At 39.5% G+C, this 22041-nt stretch overlaps 1 protein-coding gene across 6 annotated transcripts; it reads right to left on the bottom strand.

Moving 5' to 3' along the window:
- Positions 1 to 4236: 4236 nt before the first annotated feature.
- jade1 (jade family PHD finger 1) lies at positions 4237 to 20856 on the bottom strand. Of its 6 annotated transcripts, none has more exons than XM_042437017.1 (12): positions 20735 to 20856; positions 17793 to 17875; positions 17296 to 17439; positions 16663 to 16730; positions 15744 to 15901; positions 14632 to 14816; positions 12805 to 13016; positions 11254 to 11421; positions 10490 to 10606; positions 8403 to 9017; positions 7083 to 7200; positions 4237 to 6189 (listed from the first exon to the last, which is right to left on the bottom strand). In XM_042437017.1, exons 2-12 carry the CDS (start codon positions 17839 to 17841, stop codon positions 5126 to 5128), a joined length of 2898 nt encoding a protein of 965 aa, XP_042292951.1. In that variant the 5' UTR covers positions 17842 to 17875; positions 20735 to 20856; the 3' UTR covers positions 4237 to 5125. The 6 variants fall into 6 exon arrangements, with proteins under 6 accessions (XP_042292951.1, XP_042292954.1, XP_042292950.1 ...); XM_042437020.1 differs by lacking the exon at positions 20735 to 20856 and adding an exon at positions 20457 to 20728; XM_042437016.1 differs by lacking the exon at positions 20735 to 20856 and adding an exon at positions 19326 to 20432.
- Between the last annotated feature and the right edge of the window lie 1185 nt (positions 20857 to 22041).

Here is a 22041-nt window from a genome sequence, read left to right as displayed (position 1 = left end):
TTGAATGGATCCGTTGTATTTAAATCTCTCTTCTTTTTCGCTGCTGTCCTGCATCAAATCCAGTTTTGAAGAGTGAAAGGATAAGTTGATTTTTTTTTTTTTTTTTTTTTTTTGGGGAAATGCGCTTAACTTGCTTTCTTGCCAAGAGTTAGTTTGAGAAGATCGAAACTGTCATGTTTGTACGGTACATGTAAAGCTACAACCAGCAGCGCCAAGAGATAATTCGACACAGACAATCCCGTAAAACCACAACTTGTCGTTATACATTATACTTGTTTTTGTGCAGATTAAACAAACGAGATAAAGCATTTTAATTAGTGAATTTAAGCGCTGCTGTTAGGCGGATTTTATTACTTTGGACAGAGCCGGGCAAGTCTTTGTGTTAAGCTAAGCTAAGCTAAACTAAGCTAACTGAAACTTAGCAAGAAAGCAAAGTGTATTTCCCAAGAGTCAAATTATTCCTTTAATATCACGACGCTCTCTTGGTGTATTAGGATTTTATTCCAGCAAAATTGAAGCTGCAGATATTACTTATATGTTTTTTTTTATTTCAAATTTGATATTTGTTTAAAAAAAAAAGAAAAGAAAAAAGAAAAGTTGGACTGTTTTTCATCTTGAATCTGTCCAAACAGGCCATTTTTATCTTAAAGCCACTATCTGCTATCTTTCCTCTTCCTCTGTAAAATAATTCCAAAAACCAGATTTGAGTTGTACAGACAAAACCGGAGCCTGTTTTTTATTTTTTTTTATTTTTTTTATTTTTTACAACTGCACATTCTGTTTTCTTTTCTTTTTTTTTTTCTTTTCGTGTGTGTTTTTGTTTTTCCCAGGGCCCGTGAATGGGACACGTCCGGTCCTGTGTTGCAGCGAGTGTCGTACAAGTATTTTCGACTTTCTACGTTAACGATTTTTCATCCTAACCTTGATTTGTGTTGAGCGAATGTAGTCCAGCCAGTTATTTTTGTAAGCACTGTAATTCCCTGTAGAGCTGAAGTGTAACGTGTGCGTAGGGGTTTTTTCATTCTGTAACTACTGTCATAGTAAACCAGAGACTAATATGTACATAATGTATAAGTGGTAATAGTGATGCATCTATTGTAAATATCTTACAATTTTTTCCTGACATTGTATGTTTTTGTTTAAAATTTTTTTCCTTCTCGATGCAGTGCTGAAACACTTTTGTGCAGGATCTCATGTCTGTTGAATCGTGCAATAAAAAGTGGTCGAACATGCATCTACTGCCTGCGCGCTCCTGGAGTTTTGTTATTGTCCAACATTGATTTTTATATTGATTACTGATCTTTAATTTGACTTTACACACATCCAGAACACCTTGAAGCATTAAATAGTTATTAAAACCTTCACTCTCTCTACATTCTAGGATTTCAACTATTCTGCGAAGCTTTTCTTATTTTTAACTGGTTTCTTGGGTCTGAATCGTGTTGGGACGTTTGGATCCTGTTATACTTGCTTGCAAATCCAGTTTTTAATTGATAAAAGATAAGGCTGCGATTTTCTACATTTCTTATTGCCAACAAATCTCACATGCAGAGCCAAACCTACAACAAACTGATCTACCAACAAGTATTGTGGTAGTATCCAAAGCCTGATATATCTTATTCCTCTGTGTCGTAGACCTCCGTTGTTGTCCAAAAACTATTAAAAACACATTAATGAGCCACACAGCTGCACTGGGTGACATGTTCCTTCATTATGAAGAGTTTGGACATGTTCGTTTGTTTAGAAATGGCTCCAAAGACGAATAATGGATCAAGTTTTCAATCCTGCGGAGAGTAATTTCTTGTGTAAAACCTTTTGACTTTGTACTGAAGTTCTTTGAGTAATTTATGATGTAGTATAAAGCTGCAATTATTAGTGGTAATGGTTTCAGGCTCTCAACCATCATGATTAATGCTTTTCTTTGTCATACATGATGTAAATTTATCAAAGAACTTCAGTAGGAAATCAAGAGGTTTTAATATGTAGCACAACAAGCTAGTGAAGCTGTAAACAGAACAACTCTCTGGAGATTGAAAATGTGATTGCTGCTATTAGTCTTTGGAGCCGTTTCTAAACAAATTACTGTCATCATACTATTCATGATGATGGAACATGTCACCCAGTGCAGCGGTGTGACTCACTGATGTGTTTTTAATAGTTTTTGAACAACAACGGAGGTCTACCACACAGAGAAATAAGATATATTAGGCTTTGGATACACAAAATACTTGTAAGTAGATCAGTTCGTTGTTGGTTTGGCTCTGCACAGATTTGTCGGCAATAAGAAAATTGCAGCCTTATCCGTGAAATCCAACTGACATTTAAATTAACTGGTCAGTTCAAGTCACAAACATGTTTTCAGTTGCTGCTTGTGGTATCTAACCTTTGTTTTATTTGCTCAGGTTTTGACTTATTCACCTCTGAAGTTCGCCACCATCCCAGTAGAATGGAAGTTAACGGTTTGTGGTGCTCAGAGACGGATATCTGAAAACCTGGACACGTAAAACCGAAACATCTGCATGGTTAGATACCGCTAGTCTGGAGGTAAGGGAGATTCTTGTGTCGTTTTGGGTGAACTGACCCTTTAGACTTGGAAGTTTTTAAAATTCACTCAGGACCTGGAGTTATGCTCAGACGACATTACAGACTCCTGCCAAGTTAAATTGACTCCTTCTGTTTCTATTTAAGGAAACTCACAAACATTAAAGGATCAGTTCACTTCAATATTTTTTCCCCGTAGTCTAACTGGTTTTTCATTGTGCTTAGTTTTTGGGTTTTAAATGCCAAAGTTGTGTGACATCAACCTCTTAGATTCTGCTTTCATCCCAAAACTGCAGAGGTAAATTTAATACTCATGGTGCTCAAAACGTTGTTACTCTGGATAATTTACTGGAAACACTTTCTACTGTAGAAATGACTCCTGTGAAATCTAAAGTAAGAGACATTGTTTCTGGAAAGTAAGTTAACTGTTAATGGTTTGTTAATCAAAAACAAAATTCCTATTTCAACCTTATCGTAATCTCAGTATTTAAACCAGCTGGATAGTTGTCTACTACTAAGGGTTAAGTATGTCTTTTTTTTTTAAATTTTGGTGACTGTTGAAGATGTTTTTCCAGACAGTCTCACTCTTAAAGTGCAGATAATTTAACTTTTTTCTACCTGAATTAAATTTAAAATGGTTTCATTTACTAAAAATGTTTTTTTCTTGAAAAAAAAAAAAGTTAAACTTTTTACTACTTGTGGTAAAAACATCACAACATATTAATGCAGATAATACTGTGATTATTATTTTTGTATTAATTTTGTCCATGTGGTTCAGCACTAATATAAACCTTTTTAAAGGTAAATTGTTATAAATTAGAAATTTGAATTCACATCAAAATTGCGAAATTGCATTTAGCTTTGTTTTTGTTTTGACACTTTCCTCCTCAATTAAAAGGAACCATTTTATCTCTATTAACTTTTACATTTTCCTTAAATGTATTTAAATGTAGAAAAACCTTTATACGGAATATATTATATATCTGCTGGATCCAACATTTAACATTAAACCTACACTTATACGTTTTTAATGGGTACATGTACAATATTTAACAGCCTGTATGTACTTTTCATCATTTACTTAGAAATTTCCCCCAAATTTTTTTCAAAATGTTCTTTGGAAACATTTGGATCTTGAACTCAAATTTAAACATTGTTCAAGTATTAAAAGCGACTTGGAAAGTTTGCAAAGACGAACCTAAAACTGACCATGATTCGTTGTAGTGACCAGATTCATACTAGAGATCAATACTGTTTGTTTTGGTTGTTCCTGATTTAATTTATGACATTATTTTAGCAGTTATTGTTGTTCTTGTTCTGCTTGTATTTAGACTTTGGTTTCTTTTCTTAAATAAGAAAACAAACATGTTTTTCTATCTTTCTCAAAGCAAGACATTGAAAAAGTTTTTACATTTTTCTACACCTAAAAATGGTGCAAAATTAACTTTTTTATCCACCAGCCAAATGTCTAGTAAATGTTCAAATTTTACCAGCTACTCAATAGATTACTGTTGTTTTTTTGACTGGTGAGTGAAGCAAATCTATCAGCTACTTACATATTTTACCAACATTAAACTGTTGCTAATTCTGTGCCTAAAAACATAAACATTCATTTTAATCATTAAAAACTCTACTGCAGATTCGAACCAGCAACCTTCCCAGTAAGAAGCAAAACATCAGACACAGATCACAGACTTCAGTCCTGCAGAGTTTTTATTCCTCTTTCAGACAAAAAGACAAAAAAAAACAAGATTCATTTTGCATAACAGTAGTACAGCAGCGGCCGAGGGTACAAAAACGCTTTTTTTTTCAGTGTAAAAATAACTCTAGTCATACCTCACACCTGTGCCGTCCTCTCGTAGTGCAAACGCTTCAAATAAAAGTTAGGCACATGATGGATACAATATCGCAGTTCAATTACACTTAAGTGCTGATGACAAGTAAAACATCATTCAGAATTCCTTTTTTTTTATAATTTTTTTTTTTTGTGTGGATTCCCAGGTTGTAAATGTTTAACAATCGCAGCCTGATGACAGACAGACCGATGAAGATGATGACAGCTGGCGAGAGATAAAAAGGGGCAGTTTAACTTCCTGTTTTTATCTGTTGACGTCAGATGAAAAGCTTGATTAAAAAGTTCCTATTTTCAGGATGAAGATTTCTGTGTTTCAGCATTTTTTACGACTAAGTGCAACTGACTCCTGGCCGAGTTTTAATACTAAGTCAAAAAAAAAAAAAACAAATTACATTGCAAGCTTATGGTCCCGAGCAACAATCACGTCTCCCTACTTGATGCTTTTGCTTGTAAATATCTGAGCGAGCATTTAAGTGGCAACTTGACATCGTTCTACTTTTGAGAAAAAAAAAAAAAAAATTAAAACTAGCTCAAAATAAAGTACAAAGTAAAATATTTCCCAGTTTTACATATGTTACAAATAAAAAATAAATATCAGCTCTGTTTTAATCTAGGCATTTTATGATTTATCAAGAAAAATAAAGGTACAAAGAGCGACCGTCGTTCTTTCCCCGACTAACACAGTGCAGCTTATTCAAAGTGTTGCTCCGGCTCGACACCGGAGCGCCATCAGGAGGCCAGCACGCCTCGGCGGATGATGTCAGACCCGTATCGCCGGCTGAGGGACGAGTCGCCCCTCAGCTGGTGGGAATGGCACCGCTTCAAGCAGGGCTCCACCTCGCCGTCGCCCGGTTTGGAGTCGAACCCGTCGTTCTCCGTTCCCGTGCGGAGCCGGGTTCTCGGGTACGACGGCTCCGGCGTGTTGGTCAGCGGTCGGAGCAGCGGCTTGCGTTGCTCCGGCGCCTTCATCGTCGGAGGCTTCTCGCTCCTCTTCGGGATCCTGAACTTCCCCCAGTCTTTAAGGTGTCCGCCCACGGACCCGTTCGCCTGGGCGGCGTGGGCTTTCCTCAGCCAACCGTTGGCTTTGGCGGCAGCGGCGGCGTCTGCGACCCTGTTAGCTCTGTTGAGTTTAGTGTTAGTCGTTGCATCCAGAGAGGCGGGGCGTCTTTTGGTCATTCCTTCATCTAGGAAGTAGTCGTCGGTGTCTGAGTTTCTGATGTCCACCAGCCTGATGGACACCGTTTTCTCCAGGTGTTTCAACCCGAACCTGTTTTTCACTTGGCTGGGGAAGCTCTCCGTCCCCTCGCTCCTCCTCTTCCTCCTCCGCTCTTCTTGCTCCTGGTCGTTCTCCCTTTTCCGTCTGGCCAGCGCCTCGTGCTCGGGCCCCGGGGCCTCCCTCCTCAGACCTTTCCTGCTCTCGAGTTTGTGCAGCTTGACGGCGACCGTTTCCTGAACGCCTTCTTGCTTCAGAAGCTTTGGGTACTGAACCTCCTCGTGGTTCTCAGAGTTTTGGATTTTGGCGTCGCTCGCGGCCTCGGCGGGCTCGGACTCCTTGATGCGGGAGCCTTTACTATCCTTCGTCTCCAGTGGTTTGCTGAGATTGTCCTTCTTGTAAGTGTGCGGTGAGTCAGAAAGGCCTTTTCTGTCGCTGCTGCTTTTCCTTTTTTCCTGCTTTAAAGACCCTTGTTTGGTCTTGAGTCCAGAATGGCTCCAGGAGGAGCGAGACTGGGAGCCCTGAGAGGATAACCAGCCCAGAGAGAAGAGCTTCTCTAGATCCTTGGCAGATGGATCGCCTGCAACACACACAAACCAAATTAATCAATCATTTAAAATGATCCTTTATTCACTTTCAGGGGAATCATACTGTAATAACATCCTGTTATTACTCTACACATTCTTTATAAGTTTTATGTCTCCATGTAGTGAGCTGCTGTTTCAAACTGTAATTAGAAACTAAAATGAGTTATTCAAGTATGTGCAGAGTATTGAGCTCGTTGCAGAGAAACACAGCTGAGCTTCAAACATCAGATGTGTCAGTCTACATACATTTGTTGTATAACGCTATATATCAAAAGATATTCATATTATAATAATGATTTTGACCATAATTGCAAGTTTAAATGTTTAATGTCAACTTAAAATTTGGGTGTTTTCCAGCTTCTTGTTGACTTTATGATATCAATATTTTCTAATATAAATGGTTGATATGTATCATGGTTGAGCTGCATTATTTGATCATTCTGGCTGCTGTGAAGAAGAAAAACTCCACAACAAGCTGACAGACATGACTAACACGACTGCTGACAGTTTATTTACACATCATTCATTTGAAGTGTTTGGGGTTTTTTTTTTTAGCTCTGGTTTGACTTCCACCAACTCCAGAGAAAAATATCTGACTCTTCAGCTGCTGAATGCTCCACTTTCTGCACCTGCTGGTCTCTGTCTGCTGTTTGGTGCAGAGCAGGAAGCTTATAGTGAGTTTTATGCACCATGAAACCAAAACTAGGAGCTAAAAGACGCTAAGACGCTTCATAGAGTTGGTGGGTTTGTCCCTGTGAGCGACACCTTTCACATTAAACAAATCATTTAATCCTCTGTTAATATAGAAAGTATTGATTTGTGGAGCTTTAATGAAAATAATTCAGCACACGGCCGTTGTGTCATGTTGGAACTCCCGTTGACTCACCGGTGAACAGCTCGTGGTCGAGCAGTCGGACCTGGTGCTGGAAGATCTGCTCCTGAACTCTCCACAACGAGCGCTTCATCTTCTCCCTCCGAGTCACCATGTAGGTCAGGTTACGCACCTGAGGAGGAGGAGCAGAAACAGGTTGGCACGATTAAAACAACAAGGATAAAGATTACAACAATAAAGGAGGAGACGATTGTGTTCAACATTTAAACTGAAGGAGCAAAACTGAGAAACCACACAGAGAAAGAAATAAATTAAGATTGAGAAGTTTTAAACACACGTCCAGACCAGTGAAACAGACTAGAAGTGGATGTTTAGACAGATGAGGAAGGCAGGTAATATCAGGTAATAACAGACTTTTCTTCTCCTTTTCAATCATGAAATTGTAGCTTATATTTTGTGTTAAAAGTAGTATTGGAAGTTCACAGTATTAAAAAAAACAAGCATAAGATTAACATGTTATCAGATTATCCTCCATATTGGAACTACAACATCCAGATTCCAGCTTGTCAAATATGAAAACTTGCTGCTTTTCTCAGACTCTGTCTTACAGTGTAATGAGCATTTGTTAATATGACCACTACACTTTGTTTTTCTTTACTTCTACATGTTTTATTTATTCTCAAGCTGTTGAGCAGCATTTTTATAGACACTGTATGCAGAGTCTGTAATCAATAAAGCTGTTCAATCAATTTTTAGTTGCATATTAAATATGGACAACAAAATGCCAGATAATAGTGAAAAATAGTCAGTTTTGTCGAACCAACACAGAACATCCAGTAAATGAACGTATTACAGAAGAGCAGCTGCAGATTCTCACATGTGAGAAGCTGGAACCAGTAAAAGTTTTTCCATTTTGACTTGACAAACATTTACCGAATAGCGAGTTGACTAATTTTCTGATTCAATCGACTGATTGATTATCTACTTCAGCGTGACTCTTGATGACTCAGACACTCACTGATGTTTTTTAACAGAGTTGTTTTTGTATTTGCACACATTAACATCAGATATTCTGAGGTTTTATCTATATATCGCTTTAGTTTTTTATTGATTTGTTTTACATAACCGTAGTTTAACTGTTTCCACCTCGTCAGCTGTTTTTATGTGCTGCTGATTTGGGGATAAATAAAATCATTCTCATCTCATCTTATCTACAAACAAACTGTTCCACTGCACTCAGTATTTACGTGATTTATTTAAACGTTTTTCATCAGAAAATTATCCTTCTCTTGATGGTTTTTTCTCCTCCACCTTCCTGCGTCTGCTCCTCTCTGTTCTCTTGGGGGTCTCGCTCTGGGGGAAGGGGGAACCTACCCTCTCCAGGTCCTGGCGGAGGTGCGTGAAGAGCTGCAGGCGTCGCAGCAGCACCTCGTGCTCGCGGCGCGCCAGGCTCTCCTCCTCGTCCTTCTTGGGCGTGAGGAGCGGCTGGTTGAAGTTGGCTTTGCGTTTCAGTTTCCAGTACTGGTAGAGGAAGTCCACCACCTCCGGCGGCATCTTCAGGTGACCCGCCACCTCCTCCACCTCCACGAACTGGTAGAACTCCTCCTCCATCTCCTGCAGCTTCAGCTTGCGGAGGCTGACTCGTTTCTCCTGCTGGCGGCTGCTGAGCGTCTGCGGTTCGCCGGGAGATCTGTCGGCGAGCTGGGGAGCCACGCAGAAAGACGAGGAGGAGGAGGAGGCGGCGTCTTCCTCCCCTCTCACCCTTCCTCTCCGTTTGCCCTTCTTGTCCCTGACGCTCTCCTTGACACGCTCCTCCTCCTCGTCCCCGGAGTCTCGGTCCCTGGACTCGGCGCCCTCCAGCCCCGAGTGTTTGGGGCAGTAGGACTTGAACTTGACCTCGTCGTCCTCCGTGAGGATGGTGTTCATTTCAAGGCTGGCGTGGAGGCCGCACGTCACGTGGAAGGCAGTCCGGCAGTTTTTCGCTGAGCACTACAGACGCACACACACGACAAAGTTAGAATTTCAAACATGAAACTACTTTCACTGTTCATTCCTTTTAAAATACACCATCACATGACATAATCTCATTAAACAAGTTGAAGAAATGATTCAAGACTCAACTGTTAAATCAGTATTATTACTTTTAATGCTGCTAAATTAAATTAAGTTGAAAAAAGGACCGCGGCTTTTTGAGTAATAACTGTGTCAAAGTTCAAAATATCAAATGACTGTATCAGAGTATCAAAACCTGCTCAAACCTGAAGGTTGGTATCAAATACCAACATTAAACAGTGTCGGGTAATGAAAAAATATCATTTTTGTATCCATGTTGTGTATTATAAATGAGCACTGAAGGCTTAACGTTTGTCACTGCTATTGAAACCTTTAGAAAGACATTTGATCCTGTTTCTCTTATTTCTCCACTGACAGATTCATAAATCTGTTCTTCTCTTCACTCGCTCCTCATCTTCTAGTGACTGACAATGATTGAAAGAGGAAAAACATATTCCAGCTGATAAAGATGACAGCAGATAAATAAGGATAAAGCTGACGACATTCTACAGTTATTGTCGGTAAATCCAGTGAAAAGACCATCATGTCTCAGTAGTTTCTGACGTCTCTACTGTGTCTGTGGCCCTCGGACCCAAAACTATTTGTTCCTACTGATATATAAACCTTTAAAAATGGGTCACAAACAAAATAGTCTGAGTAATGTTTGTTAAAAACTCTCTGCTGTTATAAGAAATTACTCAAACAGGAGGAAACAGTGCGTTTGCTCCAGTAGTTTGAGTATTTCTGGCAGCAGGACGATGTGTGTGTGTGTGTGTGGGACTGAGTCAGAATAGAGTACTCTGTGTGTGTGTGTGTGTGTGTGTGTGTGTGTGTGTGTGTGTGTGTGTGTGTGTGTGTTGATGCTCATGAAGGAACACTGTGTCTTATTAATGTGATTTAAATAGTTTCTGGACAACGACAGAGGTCTACAGCACAGAGAAATGAGATATATCAGGCTTTGATACACATATAATACTTAGTAGATCAGTTCATTGATGGTTTTGTTGACATTAGGAAGAATAATGAATATAATCAGACTTATACTGTAACAACTAAAGACATGAAGACTTGCTGGAAGTATATTATTATCAATAATACATCCACACTATCGGAATAATTCACTTATTCTACCTGCTAAGACTGATCAGATATTTGTTTTTAGTCACAGGAGTTTAAATTATTACAACATAATAAAGCGTTTAAACAGATAAAAGTGTTATTAGAGCTCCTGACTGATCAGCTGCGTCGTTTCTCCTCCAGCCTGCTCAGCTGTGAAATCATTTCTGTTTCACTTCCTCGGCTGTGGAGATCAGACGCGGCGTTACGCCTGAGTTACACTAAGGTTTACCAACAAGGTGTGGCCGTGCTTCGCTCTTCACGTCTCATTAAACGCGAGCGGTGACTCTCACCTGTATACACGCTCCGGTCTTCTCTTTACACAGGCAGCAGATCAGAGCCCATCTGTTGCTGGGAATGTGGGACACGTTGGTGATCGGCTCCATCTTCTCCGGATTCCCGATGCTCACCTGCACGGGAGACACATAACGGGACACGTGTTAGATGAAACGTGAGCGCAGGCGGCGGTGACTGATTTAGAATCCACACGTGACCAGTGGTAGATGTTGAGATAAGATGTTAATACTGTTTTTTTCTTTCTGTGATGAAATCAGCTTTTACTGGCTCAACTGTAATTCAGCCAAGTTGTTTAGCAACTTCAAAATATCATCCATCATGATGAATGGATTCAACAGCAGCCAGAAACAACATTAAAGCAGATAAAAAATGTTTATCAAGAACAAGAAAAAACTCTTAACAAGTAAAGACTCGTCTAATAAAAACAATATACAGTGTTGTGCAAAAGTTGAGATGTTTAGATTATTATCCATAATGCAACACCATCAGGGAGGCGTCTGATCGTCCCGAATTTACTCTGCAGCCTGACAACGAACCCAAACACACACAGCCTCCACACAGCTCTGATCTCAACATCATGGAGTCAGTCTGGGATTAACGTGAAGAGACAGAAGCAGCAGAAGAAGAACTGTGGTGACGTCTCCGAGATGCAGGAACAACTGACCTGCTGAGTACCTGCTCACAGCAAATATATCTTTTGCACAGTACTGTATATATTTTTTTAAAAAAAGGGTTTTAAAAAGACTGAATTCATCTTCACCTCTGGAATCCACAAGGCACAGCTGACGTGAACCCACTTGGTTCCGCTCCGAGTGGGCTTCATGGCTCCGCCCTTCTTCGGGCACAGCTGGCACTTTGGCAGGATGCCCAGGGCGCAGATCCGGCACAGCCAGCTGCCCTTCGGGACCTTCTGGATGCCGTAACACGCCTGGTGAGAAAAGCAAACAGACGGGAGGCTCAGCTTCCAGACAGCCAGCGGAAATCAATACGGCGGCAGCGACGGACGAGGACGCGCTGAGAGGCGGGATGATGCGTTTGTGTGCGAGTGTCTGATAAAACTACAGCACGGGCTGATATAAAATGTAAGATTATACTTTTTTCAGGGAGGGAGTGTTTGTGTGTGAGCGTCTGATAAAACTACAGCAGAGGATGATAGAAAATGTCAGATCATCGCTTTTCCAGACAGCAAATTTAGACTCTGAGTGTCATTAAGTCATATTTGGGTAAAATATACTAGAATGAAGTGATCTCTTCATTGAGCAGCATTTTACATACATATTTCACTTTTACTGTAACTTTTAACATCTTTACTGTGTGTAAATGCAAACAGGATCACAAGATGCAACAATGTTTGTCTGCAAACACAGCAGTGTATTTTGCAACAAGCTGCACAAGTAAATAAGCTTAAAACCAGAAGCAACACATAATTTATTATAAATAACACTATGATTTATCATATAACATGTAATTGTACAGGTAAGAAGATACAAAGCTGTATCAAAGTCCTTTTTAGTCACCAAGTCTTTTATTTTTCACAAATGAACCATAAGACTGAATCTACTCATGTATATTATTGGATTTCATTCATTTCACTCAGGTTTGACTCTTAATTTATGTTTCAGTCTTATTTGAAGTCAATAATGTTCTTGATTATGTCATGATATGATATTTCTAGTAGTATTTTTAATATTTTAATGAGCTTATTAGAGATAATAAAGTAACATTTTATTGTACACACATGCTAAAATGTCTGTTTATTGTTGATACTCTAATATAAAGCACCGTATTGGCCAGAATATAAGACGAGCTCAGCTTTTCCGACAGATGCTTTTGGAAAAAAAGACTTTTTTCTCACTCGTCCTGTTGGGGAAAGTTTCCCTAAAATACTATTAATCCGAGAAGAGAGTCGTCATCCTTGAAGCCTTTTCTCTTGTAAAAGTGAAATAACACCAGTGAAGCGTAAATCAGTCCCACAGTTACACTCTCTCTCTCTCTCTCTCCTGTCAGGCTCCAGCAGATACTTTCAGTCTTTTTGCCTTGTTGGTCATCATAAGTGACAGCAGTCATTTTTGGCTGCTTGATAGATGTATTACAGAACGATTTGGGCTTGTTTTGACTCGTCATGAATTTATTCCCTCCGCAGTAGGACTGTGACGGTTTGGCGGTTTACATATTAGTCACATTACATATTAGGTTTACATATTAGTCTGTATTCAGAGATTTCAAACTGTACAGTAACAGATTCATTTACGTATTTTGTCTGAATTTGACTCATTTTCATTTAAGACCCGTGTGTGTGTCGTCCTCTGACCTGGTGAACGCAGATGTTGCACTTGTCGCAGAACACCATCTCGTTGTTGTCTTCCCCGTCGGGCGACTGGCACACGTCGCACACCACGTCCTCGTCGTACTCGATGCCCAGCCCTTCCTCCGTCTCCGTGGCGTGCGTCATGTTCTCGTGACAGCGTCGTTCGAACTCCTCCATCACCCGCTCCATGGTGATCTCGTCCAGCCGCGGCATGGCTGGAGACACGGGGAGGGAAAAAAGTCTCTCAGGCTGTTTCTGACAAACATGTATTTTACGTTTCCTTGTTGCCTTTGTAGCCGTTATTAAACAAGCGAGACGTTAAGATCTGACTCTCCGTCTCTCCGTCTCGCTGTCATGAAACAATATAAAATCACTGGGATCATGTTTGGATTTTAACACCTGTTGGAAACCCGTCAAAGTGCTCGTTCCTCTGTTCTTAAGCTGCTGACATTTTGACTCTGACAATACGCTGAATAACAGGTTTAACTGTGACTCATCTGACCAGAATGACACCAGAAACAAAGCTGCAGAGAGATTTACTCCAACAGTTTCTATCTAAACAAAGACGTAGTCGAAGCAAAACACGCAGCCTGAAATAAATCAAGCAAAGAAAAACAAAACAACAATAAGAGTCTCTAATCTAAACTGAAACGTTGGGAACCGAAAACCTCAAAAAATTCCTGATGTAAACAGATTCCAGCTGCAGGAGAAGATGCAGGGAAGCTGAGACGGGAAAGATAAACGCTGAGATCACTTCATGTTGTTCAGAGCTGCGACGATGAGCAACAGAAAATTAATCAGCAACTGTTTTGATAATCAATTAATCCTTTGAGTGTTTTTTTAAAGCAAAAATGTCAAATATTCACTGTTTCCAGCTTCTGAGATGTGATGATTTAATTCTTGTCTTTGTCAGATATGACGGTAAACTGAATATTTTTGAGGTTTTGGGCTGTTGATCAGATAAAAAAAGATATTTAAAGACGTCACTCTGTACTCTGGAAAATTATAACAGTCATTTTTCACTATTTTCTAACATTTTATAGACCAAACAATTAATCAGTTACTTGAGGAAATAATCAGCAGATCAAACAATAATAAAAAATAAACTTTAGTTGCATCTTTAGACTAGAATTTGGATTGTGTGGCACATTTTACAGTGAAAAAATAAACTTGACACTTCTTTTTGTCAAACAATGGCTCTAATTTACATCAAACACATCAAACACACACATTTTTATACTCCAAACTTTTGTAACTTATTGGGCAACATATATGTTGATATTGTTTATCTGTGATACACTGAAATATTACCACCCACACCGATGCATCAGCTGGGCTCGTTTAGGAAAACTTGGCTGAGTTCTCTGTATTTTTTTTCAGCAAAGCTTCAAGCTCACAGTCCTACAGAATCAACATCAACAAATCCCCCTCAGATACGCTTTTATAGACCGAACAAGTAATAAATTAGATTAATCGATGATGAAAATAATAGTTAGTTGCAGTCCTTCAGCAAACTGAACCCGTATGAGGAGCTACACAGAATGCTGATGAAGCATGTTGGCTTAGTTAACAGCAAACAGTCATCTAGTCAATAATAGAATCAAGTTTACAGTCATAATCAATAAACATGCTGCTGAAGATTCAGATCAACATCCAGAATCTCTACGGAGACGAACCCTGACCTCCCAAAAGTAAAACTTCCAGGTGGAGATCAATAAAACAATAATCAGCTTACAGAAAGAAAAACACTTTCACAGTCTGTCCTGATAATGAATATCTTTAAACAACATAAAATCTAAATTATACCTCACAAAATGTTTAGTGACTCACCCATCTCAGCGAACTCCTCGTTGATGATCTGCAGCCAGGCGACGTCTTCCTCGTTTAGGTCGTAGCGGCACATCCCCTCCGCCAGCGTCCTGATGTCCACGTAGCCCAGCGCCTCGGTGCCCGATGTCCGGATCAACTTCTTTGGCCTGACGAACATGACCTCCTTCCCTTTCTCTGCCAACACCCTGCAGAGCACAGACAGGAGGCCGAGACGTTTCATTTACTGCACACATTATCCATCCGTTCACTCTCAAAACCAACACATCCTGTCAGCGGATATGAAACATTTCACTCTCTTTAACATGTTGGGATGCTTTGTTATTTTCTGACCATATATATAGTATCATCATATAAATTATATATGATACCATATCAATTGAGACGACACATGAGGAAGGATTTGTCTATTAATCCTCCACAAGTCACAAATAACTAAAATGTCAAATATGAGCTGGTTTCAGCTTCTCAAATGTGATGATTAAATGCTTTTTCTTTGTCATAAATTATAGTTAATTGATCATCTTCAGGTTTGGGACTGTTGGTCACACAAAACCAGTCCTGCCTCGAGTCCTCGGCTGACAAAACAAGAAATTATAACAGCCGCTTTTCAGTATTTTCTGACATTTATTTAAAAAAAAATCAGCATGTGTCAGTAGCAACCCTATAACAAAGGTCCAAGGTGCCAGGTAACTTTTAACATTTTAAGGATTTTAAGGACTTGCCAGCTTACTCCTTAGTGCAAAAATACCAGCTGAAATGTCTAAATACCAGTTAAAATTTCCCTTTTTTATGGATAAGAACACAAGGGCCAGCAGCAACACCGGTAGACAACTTATTTGGACGACTCGGGCACATACAGGTTTTGCTATTTGACTTGTCTTCAAGTTTGTCCTTGCTGGGTAACAAACTGTCTAACTCGGAGCCAATCAGATCAAATAAAAGAAAAGCTGTTATGAGACAAAGCGCTAACGTCTGAGCTTTATGAGCCTCTCCTGCATCGACTGAAACTTAATATCTTAATTAATTCCTGGACGTGTTTTGCACAGGATTATTTTATATTTCTCACTGAGGGGAAAAAGCAGGATTGGACCTGCGTCTTCCTGTTGTGTTACCTGGCGACGGGCTGCGGGATGGACTGGGGGCTGACGGGGACCTGGACGCCCTTTTCCCACTCCTGCCTCCACGGGTCGGCGAGGACGTAGTAGTCCTCGGGGTTCAACTGGTACGAGTCGTGCACCTTCATGGCGGTGATCAGGTCCGTCCTGAAAACCTAAAGCCACAAAACAACCACATGAGAACAAGAAAAGCTTCTGACTGCGAATGCTTAGCGACAGTGAATCATTACTGCGGTCACTCCGGCTGAAGAGAGGAAATGTCTGAAAAGCTGTTGGAGAAAGTGAGAAATTTTCTGCAAAAGCTGTCGAGTGTTTACTAAATCTTTTATGCAAATATTTAGAAGTGAAATGTGAAGCCAGGGAATTTAATCTGGAATAATAATTATTTTCCTAGAGCTTATGTAAACTATAAACATGCAGAAAAACAGTGTAAATTTTAGTATTGACTCATCTGAGGAAGACTTGTATCTGTTCATTGTTATCTTTACAACATAAACAATTAAAATAAAGTAATCAAAGATACTGCATATCAGTGTTTGCACATGTTGGGGAAAAAAACACCATGTTGTTTTCAGGCAGCCAAACAGGAACCAGCCAATAAGGATCCTACTTTGACCAGAGTCATTGTTTTGCTTTGATTTGATTGGCTCACGGTCACAGGGAGTGTACAGTGGCCTGCAGGGGCCAAGTTCATAAACTGTACAGTAGATAACAGCACAAACTGTCCAGCGTGGCAGAATACATTGATGATTTACAAATGTTCTGGCAGGTGAGCATTTAAGAGCTCAATTTAATAAACAAAAACAAAAACATAACACTGAGAGGAGAGCAGAAGGTTGTTTATGAACTATGACCTGTATTCTGTATGTTATTTAAATTCTAACAGTCCTTCAGTGTTGAGTGGAGACAGACGTACCTCGGAGGGTTTCTGCCCGTTGCCTCTCCTGGGCTGTGATGAATGCTGCGACCAGCAGGTAGAGTTACCTGCAGGAGAAACACCACAGCGTGTTAAAGGACTCCACATTTCTTCTTTGTCTGTTTCTGCTGCAACTGGAACTGCTGCTGCTGCTGTTCTGATGAACATCCTCACATCTTCAAAACTTATGGATTTCCCCACAGGGGAAACTATAGAAAGCAAATATACTGTATGTACGGCTCATTTGAATAGTCAAAGCGGTTCAACTGACATTTTCTGTTTTCAATTTCATTTCATTACTATTGACTAATTTGACTTTGAGCTTATTATACAATCACTTACAGTAGAAGGAGGGGATTGACATTGGCACATCCCCCAACACAGTTTCCAGTAAGCACTAATGTTTTAACACCAGGTGACATATCTGACATATTAGATGATCAGAAAATCTACTCAATTATATGGAATCATCTACACATCATCTTCTGATTTCTGTATTTAACAACTTACCCCAGTGTTTCGCATGATGTGGTGAAACCCACCCATCTGAGATTTAGTGAAGGACGAAACAAACGCTGCAAAGTGTTTCTGAAATCATCTATTGAGGTCAGACTTTGAGCCTGTCTGCCTGACCTGCCATGATGTCTCTGAAGGTCCAAATGCGCCTCCTGTCCCTACACTGTCTCCTGTTTCTCAAACTGTAGATCTCCTTTTTCTTTCCTTTAATCTCTGTCCATCTGCCGCCCTTCTTTCTCTTTCTGTCTCTTTGTTTCCTTCCTGAACATGAAGTATAAATTTACTGATAAGATTTTCAGAAAAATACAACTATTCTGACAAAGAAACTGAAAGCTAAACTGTAACGGCTGTTAATAGTCCTTCGCGAACAAAAATATACAACATTTCCACATGAAAACAACTAAAATGTAAAGACATTGAATCATGACTTTTATGTAATAACATATTCTGGCATTTTAAGGAAGAAGGGCATTTCCTCTGGTCTGATGACATAATAATACTGCTTTACACTTTCACGTGTAAAATTGAGGAAGGTGGAAGGGTTGGACTGACCTCATTCGGGTCTATATTTGGGTCTGGTAAGAATGAGTCAGCAAAGACAATATTTTTCTTACTTCCATTGTCAGAGTCGTCACTGCTGCTCAGGTGCCTGCTTCTCTTCATCGTCGTCTGTCTGCGGAGCTCCGGCGTTGGGACACTTCACAAACCAGACAGGAGGTTAAGTTACAGAGGGAAGTTATAAGAAGCTGCGAGATATATAGCTGCAATAAATTAAAATAAAACTCTGAACACTTGGGGAAGATGATTAGAAGTCTGACTCAAACACAAATATGACATTGTAGTCCAAAGTTAGGATTTGAAAGTGGGTTTAACTACACCACGGCAGGCTGGACGACATGACAACACAGCAGAGGACACTTATAAGCTGCACAATTACACTGTTAAACATGAAGTTGCTTTCCACAGTAAATAAACGCAGCCACCGACATGTTCCAAATTCATTCACAAATGCACTCACACTTAAGGATGCACCGATCTGAATCGTCAGATCAATACAGGCAAAGTTAACGACGGTATAAAGCAGATAGAGCATTGTCCATGATTTGATCAATCCACATTAAATACACTTTCTCTGTTAATGTCATTATAAGATTCTGTGATTCTACTATCAAGGCTGCCTACCAACTCAGTTTATAGAGTCTGTTTTCAGTGTCCCATTTTACTTACATATAAATAATTGCAATAAGCCCCAAACACAGTATTCATAGGTAAACAGAGGTATACATAATTTAAATTTGGGCAAAACAGGGTACTCGGTATCTGCAGATACTCCGAATTAAAGACTTCATTTCTTGGATACAGACATGTTAAATCAGAGACAGGAGTTTAGACACGACTATAAATAATTTAAATTTGGTAAAAAAAGGATCACTGGTATTGAAAAGGTGCTCTGTATCTGCAGATACTCTGAGCTGAGGTGATAAAATATTTATCAGAAGAGAAAAAGTTGGCTCACATCACAGCTAAAATGCTGACACAAGATGGCAAATGTGCACTAGGATAAATATAATCCCACAGCTGGAATTATGTTATAGTTTCTAGCCAAGCAACGAAATTGACACCCCACTCAATATTTGGAATAACTCCACTATACTACAAAATCAGCTCTTGGATGCAGACAGGTAAATCAAAGCACAGCAGTGTGACAGGAACATAGAAACTTGTCACACCTCCACCTGAACCCTCGCTGATGTGACAGCACACCGACCCGCAGGGATGTACACATGTCTGATCTGCTGCTATGTTATGAACCATCCAGACCTCTCAGATCGTCTGAGAAAAGTCTGTTTTCATCAACTCAGTTCTTTTGAATCAAGGCTGAAGACTTTTCTGTTTGCTGCTCAAATTTGAGACTTTCGATTCGTTTCATGCACTGCACTCTTTTAACTTTTATTCTCCTGTTTTATCTGTCTTATTCCTTTTCAGCTTATTTTTATTTTCTATTCTCTTAACTCTCGAATAACTCTTTAATTGTATTTAAATGTCATTTTATAAATAATATATTGTGTTTCTTTTCCATTTCGTCTAGCACTTTGTATTGACTTGTCTTTGAAATGTGCTATGCAAATAAACTTGCCTTTACACACCAGCCACTGTTCCAGCGATGACAACAAGTTGCAAGCCACATGCAACACAAAACAAAACAGGAAACAACGCCTAAGTTGCAGTGCTGCGAGCTCAGCTTGTGGCGTGCAGAAACGCAAACAAACAAGGACCCTAAACTCCAGACAAGTGGAAATATCTCAAGGGGGAAACTGCTAAGTTAACCCCAACCTAACTGTCTGGCTATAAGCAGGCTAGTTCGTGTGACGCCTTTTTCCAGCAGAAGCTAACTAACTTAGCAGCTAACTTTAGCTAGCAGACTAGCACAGCTGTCCTTTACGGTTACCAAGGCAACGTGCTCACACAAGCAAGCAAATATTGTTTTTTTACATCAAAGCAGACCATGCAGCGTTGCAACTTTTAATAAGTCTGCACATTCTAGCTGGCTAACATTAGCCTGATTGCTAATCTCCCACCGCCGTTACGCAACACGCGGGCCTGCACACACCCGGCATCCCGAGTGGAAAGAATGCTATTTTTCAAAAATGCTCCTCTGCGATAGCTTAATGAATGCTGTTTTTGCAAAAGTGGCACGCAAAAACGGTTAATCTTAGAAGGGCACATGGAAGCTGTGCGCGTTTTTTTCTAGAAACGTGGTAACGTGAGTGCACGTTGGATTTGGCTGACGTTGGTGGTTAGCAACATCGGCTAGCTTGTTTGCTAACAGCTACGTTAGTTACCATAGTTGGTTTCTAACATAGCATTGAACCGATGCTGCTAACTTAACGTTTACGTCTACATTGTATTCATGCTTTATTGACCAATACATTAACAAACAACAAAGCACGTCAACCTTTAAAACACCAACCTATTAAAAACATGAGCATGTATCTGAATAAGAGAAGACAGCTAACGTTAAGTTAGTTGCCATAGTTGTTGTTTTTTAGCGTTAGCCAATGCTGCTAACTTAACGTTTACGTTTACCGTTACGTTTACGTTGGCTTTAGGTGACGTTGGTGGTTAGCAACATCGGCTAGCTTGTTTGCTTACAGCTACGTTAGTTACCATAGTTGTTTTTCTAGCATTAGCCGCTGCTGCTAACTTAACGTCTCCAGTGCTCGTTATTAAATCACAGTCACCACCAGTTATCTGTCAAAGGTTAGGGGTCAAGCTACCTGAAATTAACGTCAACACATAAATGAAAGCAGTTAGTTAATATGTTGTTTGGCTCTCTGGGCTGCGGGGCTCCGTGCGGCAGCTTCACCAGCGAGCCACTGGCGGAGGTTAATCTTTGGCGCCATTTTAAATGCCGATGTCGCGTCTTCCTAGCGGACTGCTAGTGCGACCATACTGGAGACATAAAGTCGTTCAAATAGCCCGATAAGAACATTCTGGCACATATGCACATGAGTAAAACCCGTGTAGAGGTGAAAATAAATTGGACGGTACATACAGAGCACGTCAGGACGATGCAAGCCGGTGTTTGAGTTTGATATGAAGCGCAGTTTTTGCTGTGAGTTCCGCTTGACCCGCATTCCACATACACAAACACGGAGCGGCGGCGGCCGGGAGGAGGTACCCCAGCCCGGGCTGCAGCTCCGCCTCTCCGCCGCCGGAGGGCAGCAGGGACCCCCGGTACTAATGATTCGAGACATCCGAGAGGTAATGCAGGAAAAATGCTTCATCACTCTTTCTCATTTATTTATTTATTTATTTATTTATTTATTTCTCTCTCTCTCTCTCTCTCTCTCTCTCTCTCTCTCTCTCTCTCTCTCTCTCTCTCTCTCTCTAAATAATAATAATGATAATAATAATAATAGAAACACATTCAAAAAACATAAAAACTACATTGACAATATACATACATACATAAATTTAAAAAATATGTAAATAATAAAAAAATAAATACACTTAAGGCAAAGTATTATTACATTCCAACAGTCAGTGTAATAATTTTCAATTATATTTCAGTTCATAAATAAACATACACATTATACAATAAATCATCTATATATTGAGACCCTATCAACAAATCAATCAAATAACTCTGGTTAAGAATTGTACCATAGAATTATTATCGCTTTGCACAATGTATAATAATAATGTTTCTATTGCACATTGCACACCATATAATGATAATAATTCTACTCTTACTTTATTTTTTTAAATCATATTTATTTATGTACTTTGTATATAATCATTGCACAAAGTATAATCATAACTTTTTCTATTTTACTATTTAACTATTTTATTGTTGTGTGTGATGTGTGCTGAATGTTGCTGTTGTGACACTTAAAGTTAAAGTATTTCTTATTCTTATTCTTATCACAAAGATGATCCATGTGGTGGCAAAGATAATTAAATGAATAAATAATAAACATACAGTCTCAGTTAAAACACCAGAAACTGTGACAGTTTTGTATTGGCTGGTATGTATCAGCTAATATTAGTAAAGAATAATGTTTACAGTTACATTTACCCATAATTATGATGATATTGACCATATCAGATATTATAAGAGATTATATTATAAGAGATAGATAAGAGATTATCTTTGTATATATAAGAATATGGCATGCGTCAAATGGTGTGACATTTTCCATTTTAATACCCAGCCAGTTATTCAGGTTCTGCCAAAAACTGTAATGTGACTACTTCTCATATGTTTTCAGTGCCACAGTATAAACCCATGTTGTTTAAATGTCAACAAACTCTGAACAGTTTTTGTTTTTTTTCCCCCCTCAACTTTATTGACAACAG

This window comes from Thunnus maccoyii, chromosome 16 (assembly GCF_910596095.1).
Source record: "Thunnus maccoyii chromosome 16, fThuMac1.1, whole genome shotgun sequence".
NCBI classification, from domain to species: domain Eukaryota; kingdom Metazoa; phylum Chordata; class Actinopteri; order Scombriformes; family Scombridae; genus Thunnus; species Thunnus maccoyii.
Note: the sequence above shows the minus strand (reverse complement) of the source record. Positions and strands in the feature narration are given on the sequence as shown.

Bases quoted from the DNA above. Each gene is read 5' to 3' on its own strand.
- jade1 (XM_042437016.1), bottom strand. From the start codon at position 19,366: ATGTGGCTTGCAACTTGTTGTCATCGCTGGAACAGTGGCTG. The intron at 10,607-11,253 runs GTGAAGATGAAT...TCTCCCGTGCAG, and splicing joins GTGCCTTGTGGATTCCAGAG to GTGAGCATCGGGAATCCGGA. The intron at 9,018-10,489 runs GTGAGAGTCACC...GTGCGTCTGTAG, and splicing joins AGACCGGAGCGTGTATACAG to TGCTCAGCGAAAAACTGCCG.